At 42.3% G+C, this 10,887-nt stretch overlaps 1 protein-coding gene across 1 annotated transcript in view; it reads left to right on the top strand.

Moving 5' to 3' along the window:
* Window positions 1–352: 352 nt before the first annotated feature.
* The window catches only part of OPN5 (opsin 5), a 33,206-nt gene continuing 22,671 nt past the window's right edge, over window positions 353–10,887 (top strand). The window contains exons 1-3 of the mRNA XM_020912309.2: window positions 353–482; window positions 4,512–4,631; window positions 9,611–9,781. Of these exons, the coding sequence (XP_020767968.1) occupies window positions 353–482; window positions 4,512–4,631; window positions 9,611–9,781 (421 nt within the window). The remainder of the gene's footprint in view (window positions 483–4,511; window positions 4,632–9,610; window positions 9,782–10,887) is intronic.

The raw sequence follows: 10,887 nt of genomic DNA, 5'->3' as shown, positions 1-10,887 counted from the left end.
AAGTTTAAAAGTTAAAGAAAAATAATGAGAAGCAGTAAAATGGATGAGATTTAGCCTTCAGCCTCTTATTCACCCAAGAAGGGTGTGAAGTGGCACAAACTGGGTGGCAGTGGGAATGAAATAACATACACTTGGATAATCTACACACTGGAGAATTGAATATTGACAAGTGTGGATAGTGGAAGAAAAACGCTCAAGTGTTCACCAGTTATTAGAGACTCAAGCATGACCCTGCGAATTTGATTTTCATTTTAAAGCTGGGGCACGGCCGTGAGATGGGTCGGGCGGGCTTCTTCTGGGCTGTGGTGACCTGCGCGCGTCTGCCTTTCAGACCGCGGCGCTGGAGGAGAACATGGCTTTGAACCACACGGCCCCGCCCCCGGACGAGCGCCGGCCGCCTTATCTTCGCGATGGGGATCCTTTTGCTTCCAAGCTTTCCTGGGAAGCGGATTTAGTGGCTGGCTTTTACTTAACAATCATTGGTAAGTTTCCTTGTTTTTTTTCCCCATACAAAGGCTGCATCTAGAAAATTCATAGGCTGCTATGTTGACTTTGCACAAAGATGCCAACACTTATGTGAATATTTTGAGATGAAGAGTGGGAGGAAGCAGGAAAAATGGGTGGCATCCGGCCTTTATATGTTTCATAGAAATGACTCCATTATCTTTATTATTAGGGATAAATATTCCCTCGATAATCCAAGAAGCTTTACAGCAAAATAATTTATCTTGAGACTATTTCATTTTGATTGCTTTGGTAGTAGGTTTGTCTACCAAATAATAAAATTAATGATAAGGAGATCTTATTTAAAATAGACTGCTTTTACCTTTTGAAAAATGTTCTTGATATGATGATAAGAGTATAGGCTCAGAATGGACCTTAGAACTCATCTAGTTTAGCCTCTGTGTTTTGCAACGGAGGGAACTCTATCCCAATGCTGCCATCAGGAGGGTCACACTGAGTATGCTTCACCTAAAGTCAAGTCCAGCCATAGTAGTATCACCAAGTGATTTTGGTGAGAGTTGAAAAAATGTCTGAATGATAAGTGGAAATCAGTCCAGGGTCTAAAGTTTTTGTGCCTGATCCACAACATAGTATGTCTTCTTCCTGGCTTTGGTACCCAGTTTGGTGGCCACGAGTGGCTCTTCAGTACTTGTGACTTCTCCAAATTAAGATGTGTGTAGTGTAAATAGAAATCAGATACCGTAAAACACAGGGCCAGAAAGAATAATGTAAAATAGCTCATTAATAGTTTTAAACAATTGGCTACAGGTGGTGCTAGTGGTAAAGAACCGGCCTTTCAGTGCAGGAGACCAAGAGATGCCGGTTCGATCCCTGGTTTGGGAAGATCCCCTGGAGGAGAGCATGGCAATCCACTCCAGTATTTTTGCCCGGAAAACCGCATCGACAGAGGAGCCTGGCGGGCCACTATCTATAGGGTCGTACAGAGTTGAGCACAAGTGAAGTGACTTAGCATAGCACACACAGCTAACCCACTAGGTTAAATAAATGTATTTTCCAAATAAATAGCAATATTTTTACTTTGCTTAATATGACTACCAGAAAAAAATTAAATATGTATGTGACTCCTATTTCTGGTTTCCATTATATTTCTATTGGACAGCACCAGTCTAGGTAATTAGATTCAACCGTAATATTTCTCTTACATTTAAAATCATTGTTTTAAATCTGGGTAACCAGCGTGCAGGTGGGTTACGTCTTTAGGTGTGTCTGCCTTTGATCTTTTCACATGTTGGGTCAAGCTTTCTCGATTTCTTTCTTTCTCTCCTTCTCCTTCCTTCCCTCTTCCCATCTCTCTTTCTCATCTACTTATTACTGGCTAAGACTTTCATTTAACCTCCTGAAATTAGCCAAACTCATTAGAAAAGTCTGGAGACCCCTCTATGGTCAGTGCTTGAGGAAAAGGAATGAATGAAATTGAATTAGAAATTCTACTGCAAAGGGTTTTCCTGAGTCCTTGGCTTTGTTATTAGTTATTATCATACTGACTTAAATTCTGCTTCTTATAAATGGACCTCCACATCCTTTCAAACACAACTGCATGGGCAAAGTGCCCATTCTTTGCCACTGTTTATGTTGCTGGAAAAACTGCAGTGAACATAATGGGCAAAGTGCTCTCTCTGCCCACACAGAGACTCTGGTAGTAAAATCCACATTGCATTTTTATTAAACGTAAGTACCTTCAGTGATCAGAGAAGACAGAAAAATAGACATCTTAAAAATAGAATTTGTCTCAATCAGTTGTGAGGAATGAATTACAAATTAGCATCTGTAACCTGACAGATTTCTCCAGATGACACAAAATAGAAAGGATGGTTAGGGGTCTGAAGGACAATCTACTGTAGTATTCAAGTCGGGGTGCTGAGGAGGTGCCAGGAAAAGAGGTCCCAAAAGAATCCGGGAACAAAGGGAGCCTCAGATGAGTCAGGGAGTCCAAGGTGGGGCCAAGCGTGTGTTCCAGAGTCGCTGTTCAGGGTGCGGCCAGATTCAGCTGGAGGGGAGGGGAGGCTGGACTCATCCTTGACCCGGTTCTGGACTTGGTTCTGTGTCTGATTCCCCCACTTCTAGGACAGGTGTAAGGATGTGCCCGGATTCTTTTAAGGAACCAGTGGAGTGACATTCTTGTGAAATACTAGAAATCTTAAGGAAAACTGGAAGATGAAAAAATAGTGTGTTTGGAATAGAGGAGAAATAAACAAGAGACCCATTCCATCCTCTGCTCTTTTTCTGAAAATACTTAGTTCATCAAGGGTCTATGGACAAGATCTAACATTTTTGTATTCATAGAAAGAATCAGGATTGTCATCATCAAAAAAGTTCCCCTTGCTTTAGTTTTTACCTTCTTCATCTTCTTCTCCTTTAACTCTCATTAAAAACAAGCTTGTGTTCTGTTAATACTCCCCTTTGGGAGATTGCCTGCGAGAATAATCTATATATAGCTCATAGAGTTGACTATTTTTTGATAAGCTTTGGGCACTGGGTGAAGCTTTATGAATCAGTAGTAAAAATAATTTAAGAAAAGAAAAGTAAGAAATTCAGTATTCTCAAAAGAGAAGAAAAAGACATAGGATGTTTAAATGATCTTTGTGTATCAAATGAGCATGCATAGTTATTGCTTTTAATCTTTTTGGATACGAAGTAGAAGCCACGTGTTTATAATTTTTCCAGCCATGTTTTCACTTTTTAATTTCCCAGTGTGCCTTGCTAGGTGGTTCCCTTTAATGAGACCTGGGTTTCATTTCAGTTGGTTTGCTCTAGAATCTCCACAATCTCTTCTATTTTTTGCCTCTTCTGTCTTAAGAAAGCTAAAGAGGTTTTAATGGACCACAAGGCCGTTCTGACTCCTGGAATTCACGATTTCCTAAGAGCACAATGCAGTTAGCGCCTGCTGGTTTTACACCATCAGCTGAAACACCCAGCTGTGAAACACACGGCTGCCCCTCAAATGAATTGTGGTGGAGAAGTAGAAGTTAAGATAGAAAAATCTGGGTTTCTCCTGTTAATACTCTCCTTATTCCTTACTACTAAAGGCAGCTGTACCAGATTCTCATTTATACACAGCTATGAAGCAAGAATTCCTGAAGAAATCTACTCTACATGTTAAGCTATGGAAGTAGGTGTATTCTTTTCTTCACTAAAGTCAGCAGGGATTGGGTCTTTTTGGATTTAAACTGGGTTTGCAAGAGCTTTTGAACAGTTATCATTGTAATGCCAAAGCTGATCAGTCATTAATAAAAGGATATTACAAAGTGGGAACACGCTGATACCATTGTTGGTAGGTTGGTGGGTTGACGGCCACCTTCTCTCCCTTTGGTGGGAGGGGGAGAGCCCGTGTTACCAATGGTCACCCACTTCCCCTCCATGCCTAGTCCAGTAGCAGTGGCAGACACCCAACGTCCTTGTCCACAGGATGCAGAAAGCCCTGGATATGTCTCCAGGAGATGAGCCTTGTCCTTGCAGGGGGCCAGGCCAACCTAATCTGGCCTCTGCCACTCCTGAATGCCAGTCCCCCCTCAGGAGTCCACAAAGAGACTGAAAGCACTTCAGTTTGTTTGGGTCACTTCGTCTTCAGAATTTACTGATAGCCAAGGGGTTCACCCTTCTCATCAGAGGGAAGGAGTTTTTTTTCTATAAAGCCAGTACTCTAAAGATGGCTAAGGAGATGCTCCATCCTGGGGGCTAGTACAAGTACTGACCATGGGGATTCCCTCACCCTCCTGAGCTTCACTGGGAAATCAGTGATTCCTTTTTCTGGGTAAGTGCAGTTTAATAACCCCTGACTCCTATCCTTTTTGGAGGCAACCCATCCCTCGCCTGTCACTCACACCTCATGCTTTTTATTTCATCTTCTTAACTTAGATTTTTATTTAGAGTCCTCTCACTACCCTCTTAAATCAATGGTGTCCGTTTTTGAAATTGAGAAGTGTTTCATATCCGAGGGAGCTCTAAATCCAAGTCTTAACGATGGAAATTTCTATTTTTCCTTGTAGGGATTCTGTCCACGTTTGGAAATGGGTATGTCCTTTATATGTCTTCTAGACGAAAAAAGAAGCTGAGACCTGCGGAAATAATGACTGTCAATTTAGCAATCTGTGATCTGGGGATTTCAGGTAACACTGCCATGCCGTTTCTTCTTTGAGGGTTTCAGTGCCCAGTTATAAAGTCCTCACTGGCTCACAGATCACCCTACCCTGAGCTTCTTTTGCTTTTTTTTTTTCACAAATCATCTTTGCAGAATTTGTGGTAAGTCAGCGGAGTGTTGTCTGGCTATAGAAATTGTCCATTTAGTGTGTATTGAGTCCTTTCGATGTGCCAGGTGTGTTAGATGCGGAGGATACAATTTGAAATGATACATGATGCTTCAGATACCTCATCGTATATGGGGCTAAATGATTCCAAAAACAAACTTACAGACGGGGTGTAGATCACTGTTTTGAGCTCTGTCACATCCTTCCCACGCTTATGCAAGTCTGTGAAGCATCAAGGGAGTAAGGTCTTAGGCTAAAAGATGAATCTGAGAGGTGAGTCTAGGTCTAGGAAGGAGGGAGGGCTGCCCTTGTAATGACATGCTTAAGTGTGGCTTAGGGACTGATCGCAAGTATAGGAAACTTTTAGTTCAATAGCACTTGAATTTGGCTTCACAAAAATATCACCTGGGGAACTTACAACAAGAACAACAACTTATGGCTGAGTTTCATATCCAGAAATTTTGATTTAATTGGTTAAGAATGTTACTCGGAGATCAGGTTATTTAGGATTAGAAGATTAAAGCTTCCAGGTAAATTTGTCGTGCAGCCAAAATTTTGAACCCTTGGTTTATTTCTTCCTTTTTTGGCCTCTCTGATTACCCAGCAAGGAGGAACTGGAATACAATTTGTCTTTAACTGTAATTCATTTTTACAAATATGAATGGTTTGGGGGTAAGTCACCTCCTTTTGGGTTCATCTATACAATCCCAGTGTTGGCTAGATACACACAAATATGTCTTTGGATCCCTATTCTCTGCTATGTAGCATGTGGTCTTAAGTTGCTAGAATTGGGGAAACTGAGTTTGCATAGCACGCCTCAACTCGTCTTTCCACCAGAAATATTTTAGCAGTTTCCCATCTAAGCATCCTTTAAAAAAATATTTCCTGGTATTTGTTTCTCTCTTCATAAGTAGATTTTTCTGCTACTGCCAATCTCTAAAAACATGGCTCAGTAATAAGTGTTGATCCATTGAGTTACAATTTATCACACAGCAGTGGATGTGCTGCCCTCTTACTGAGTTTGGATGATCTTGGTTATTTGGGAAGACTTTTCTCAGCATGGACAGGCTGAAATATCGTCAGCTCTTTGGGAAATACACATGCATACTAAGAGGAGCATGACAGACCCGGCCCCTATCTGTGAAAATAAGTTGAGATGCGCCTGGGGGTGATTTGCGACGCTGCAGAATGAGTGCCATTTTCCACTTGGACACACGATGGCGGTGTCGCAACATGAATAATGGCGCTCCCGCTCGGCTCACCATGCTGTCCCCTAGTGGTTCTCTCTGATACTGAATAAAATGCTTGACTGAAACCTGCCAGTTCAGCCACGTCCTTCACGTGTAGCGGACAGAAGCTTACAGTTGAATTAGACTAGTCTGGGGCTTCCCAGGTGGTTCAGTGGGTAAAGAATCTGCCTGAAGTGCAGGAGACGCAGGTTCAGTCCCTGGGTAGGGAAGATCCCCTCGAGAAGGGTGTGGAAACCCACTCCAGTGCTTTTGCCTGGAGAATCCCATGGACAGAGGAAGCTGGCTGGCAACTGGGGCTTCCCAGGTGGTTCAATGGGCAAAGAATCTGCCTGAAATGCAGGAGACGCAGGTTCAATCCTTGGGTAGGGAAGATCCCCTGGAGAAGGGCGTGGCAACCCACTCCAGTGCTTTTGCCTGGAGAATCCCATGGACAGAGGAAGCTGGCTGGCAACAGTCCACAGGGTCCCAAAGAGTTAGACATGACTGAAGCGACTGGGTGCACACAGCACGCATAATTGGCCGGGTCCATTGAAAATGCTTTCAACCAAGCAGGTCTGCTCTAGGATTTTTGTATAAACCACCTGCTCTGCATCTATCTTAGAGTAGTTCACCAGGAAGCCTTTTCTTCCATGGGTTAGTTTTCTCTGATCAACTCAGACCATTCTTTCCAACCTCTGGATCTCTCTCTTTTAATTAACTTATTTTTGGCTGTGTGGGTCTTCCTTGCTGTGTGAGCTTTCTCTAGTTGCAGTGAGCAGGAGCTGCTCTCTAGTTGTGGTGCACAGGCTTTTCCTTGCGGTGGTTTTCCTTGTTGCAGAGCACGGCCTCAAGAGCAGAGGCTCAGTAGTTGCAACCCAGTGGCTGCTCCGAGGCATGTGGGATCTTCCCGGATCAGAGACTGAACCTGTGTCTCCTCCATCGGCAGGCAGATTCGTTACCACTGAGCCACCAGGGAAGCCCTGGATATCTCTCAAATACGTTTTTTCCTTTCAATAAATCTTAAAAATGTTTATGTCTTTTAAATTTTTTCCCTTGCTTTAATATATTCATTATAAGCACCTTGAAAAACACATTAGATGTGTTTCATCTACACAACTACTATTTGTTGTTTAAATATCAATGGCTCTCAATCAGGAATAGGTATCACAATCACCTGGGGAGATAAAAAATATACTGTGATGGCCTAGCTTTCTTGAGATAAATTAAATCAGATTATTTGGGGGTTGGAACTCTGGACATTGATATTTAAAATTAAGCAAAACAAAGCAAAACGAAACCAAAAAAATCCTCCAATGATTTTAATGTGCAGTTGGGTTTAGGGAGAGGCATTTCCAAAACATTCATCAAACCCCTTTGGCATGGACTTCCCTGGCGATCCAGTGGTTGAAAATATGCCTGCTTACGCAGAGGACACGGGTTCGCTCCCTGATCTGGGAAGATTCTACCTGCCTTGGGGCAACTAAGCCCAAGTGCTACAACTACTGAGCCCCGTGAGCTCTAGCGCCTGCCATGGCAATGAGAAGCCTGAGCACCACAATTAGAGAGTAGCCCCCACTCCCTGCAACGAGAAAAAGCCCGCACACAGCAGCGAAGACCCAATGCAGCCAAAAATAAATAAACAAATAAATAAAAAGTTTAAAAATGCTTTGACATCCCTAAGTTTCTAGATGACATCCCAGAGGTTTGTTAAAGGCTCTACCCTAGATAGAGGGCTCACATATCTTTTTTGCTGATGGATCCCAGGCACAACAGACACAACTATACTCCATCAGGTCACTGTCAATTGCCTTTTTTGGCTGCCTTTAGCACCACCCAGCAGACCCTTAGCTCAAGCTCTGAGTCTACTGTCTTCCCTGCCTAGAATGTTTTCCCTCTAAATGTTTGCTTGAGTTCTGGGCCACTGATTTAGCATCCACCTACACCTCACATTCATAGAGAGGTCTTCCCTGATCTGATTGAAAACAGCAGATTCTGTCTCTCTCCTTCCTCTGTTTCATTTTTCTTCCCGCCACTCATCATGAGCCATCATTCCATCATATCGTATCTTACAAGTTATTGTTTGGTCTCCTCTGTTAAAGATGAATCTGTTAATCTTGATCTCCACATTGTCCTCTAGCACCGTTTACCTAATGACCATTAAATAATTATTTGTTGAACAAAAAAATACCTCTTTTACATTGGGGCTCCCTACTGACAATGGAGTGTAGACCCAATAGGATTAGAAAGCTCTGAGATGAAGGTGCTCAGTCTAGTTAGTTGGAGTATGGCACCGGCTTGTAGATAGCTAGAGGTGATGTGTGTCTAGCTTATAAAAGCACCCAGTAAAGAGAAGCTACTTGATTGAACTAACAGTGTACCATGGGAGGGTACACCTTGGAAGCGTGGAAGGGGCCAGCGTTTGCAGGCTGTGAATGTCAGTTACTTGGGTTTTCTAATGCATGAAGGTTGGGGAACCCTCTTTATATATTTTTTTCATTTATTTTTATTAGTTGGAGGCTAATTACTTTATAATATTTTAGTGGTTTTTGCCATACATTGACATGAATCAGCCATGGATTTACATGTGTTCCCCATCCCAATCCCCCCTCCTGCCTCCCTCCGCACCCCATCCCTCTGGGTCTTCCCAGTGCACCAGCCCTGAGCACTTGTCTCATGCATCCAACCTGGGCTGGTGATCTGTTTCACCCTTGATAGTATACTTGTTTCAATGCTGTTCTCTCAGAACATCCCACCCTCGCATTCTCCCACAGAGTCCAAAAGTCTGTTCTGTACATCTGTGTCTCTTTTTCTGTTTTGCACATAGGATTATTGTTATCATCTCTTTAAATTCCATATATATGCATTAGTATACTGTATTGGTCTTTATCTTTCTGGCTTACTTCACTCTGTATAATGGGCTCCAGTTTCATCCATCTCATTAGAACTGATTCAAATGTATTCTTTTTAATGACAGTAATATTCCATTGTGTGTATGTACCACAGCTTCCTTATCCATTCGTCTGCTGATGGGCGTCTAGGTTGCTTCCATATCTTGGCAATTGTGAACAGTGCTGTGATGAACACTGGGGTACATGTGTCTCTTTCAGATCTGGTTTCCTAGGTGTGTATGCCCAGGAGTGGGATTGCTGGGTCATATGGCAGTTCTATTTCCAGTTTTTTAAGGAATCTCCACACTGTTCTCCATAGTGGCTGTACTAGTTTGCATTCCCACCAACAGTGTAAGACGTGGGAAACCCTCTTTTGATAGATAGATCAGATACAGGCATTGGAAAACTTCCTCAGCTGTTCTTTTTGGGGTGGGGTTGGGGTGGGGAGATTGAATACATAGCTGGATAAGGAGGGTGCAGGGTGTGAATTAAAATAGAAGACTACTTTCTGGAAAGTAACAAACAAAACAAGCAGATGAAGGCTGAAGGGATAAATAGTTTAAGTCCTAGAGATCTGGGTCTGGTTGTAAACAAACTGGACCTAACGTTTCACAATATAGCTTTCCCTCTTGTCTGCCTAGGATAAGACTTGACAGTGAGTTGGGTGGGCAGGGTAGAGTTGAACCGGAGGGAACGTCCCTTGACAAGTCACTTGGCGCTCTAGTTGTAGGCAAACCGTTCACCATCATCTCTTGCTTCTGTCATCGCTGGGTGTTCGGCTGGATTGGCTGCCGCTGGTATGGATGGGCTGGATTTTTCTTTGGCTGTGGAAGTCTTATCACTATGACTGCTGTCAGCCTGGACCGATACCTGAAAATCTGCTATTTATCATATGGTAAGTAGGAAGGTTTCTATTCCCTGAGAGTCGAATCTAGGCGGATTGTCAGAGTGGTCCATGTTTTACCCAGAGATAATAAACAAAGATTATGAATACACTCAGAGACCAGGAGTATTTCTACTCATAGCCTATCTTGTTCTAACTTACACTTAAAGACTTGAACCTGTGTCCATGTAGGTTTCTTTCAATACTATTTTTTGTAGGAATGTCTGGTGTTTCTCTACGATGCTTTTATGAAAGTATCATTTCTTTGTATAAAGTGTGTAAGCTGTGTTATGTCATGTAAGCAAAAGAAATAAAATGCATTGAAAGGATATTGGTCCAAGATGTTTTAGCTGTTTCCCCAAGTAGTAAGTATAATTATATGGAAAGATTTTTCTGATTCTCCTTTAGCACTCAGGCTCCCTGTGGCTGCAGAGATGAGGAATTCTCCTCCAGGTTAGAGAGCCAAGCCTGCAGGAAAGGACACACATACGAAATACCAGCCAACATTCTTTTTGTGGTCTTGGTATGTAGAAAGACCAGTGGGTAAGAATATTGGTCAGGGGTGAGCCAGCCATAAACACACTTTCAGAGGCTAGTGATCCGATTTTAATGATAAGACCATACTACATGGGAAAGATAAATTTTTCATACTTTGGCTTCTTGGGCTTCTGGAAAAATTATTGAACCCATAAGAGATGCATTTGGCCCTTTAAATTTAATATTGAGAACTAGGTGCAACCAGAAATTGATACTGGTTCACACTACACTGCTTTGTTCATCAGTCTCAATCAGCTTGGTGACTGTGACCATGGAGACAGATCATGGCCTGGGGCCCAAAATGGGAAAGATCAAGTTGATGTGACACTCTCAACGGGGTAGAATTTTTCTTTATATTTTAAAAGTTTACAATCCTAAATTAAAAACAAAATATACAGGAGGTGGGGGTGGGGGATAGGGTCATGGTCCAATGTGTGCACCATCCAGCACTCATCTTTAAGAAAAATTTTGCATCACTTTTTCTAACAGTTTAGAATCTGCAATAGAAATAACTGGAATCAAAAATGCCAATAAAATACAAAAAAAAATACAATTATACCTATTCTGGATGATATCAGAGT

The sequence above is a fragment of the Odocoileus virginianus genome, chromosome 27 (genome assembly GCF_023699985.2).
Source record: "Odocoileus virginianus isolate 20LAN1187 ecotype Illinois chromosome 27, Ovbor_1.2, whole genome shotgun sequence".
Lineage (NCBI taxonomy): Eukaryota > Metazoa > Chordata > Mammalia > Artiodactyla > Cervidae > Odocoileus > Odocoileus virginianus.
The sequence above is the reverse complement of the archived record's forward strand: the minus strand, read 5'-3'. Positions and strand labels throughout refer to the sequence as shown.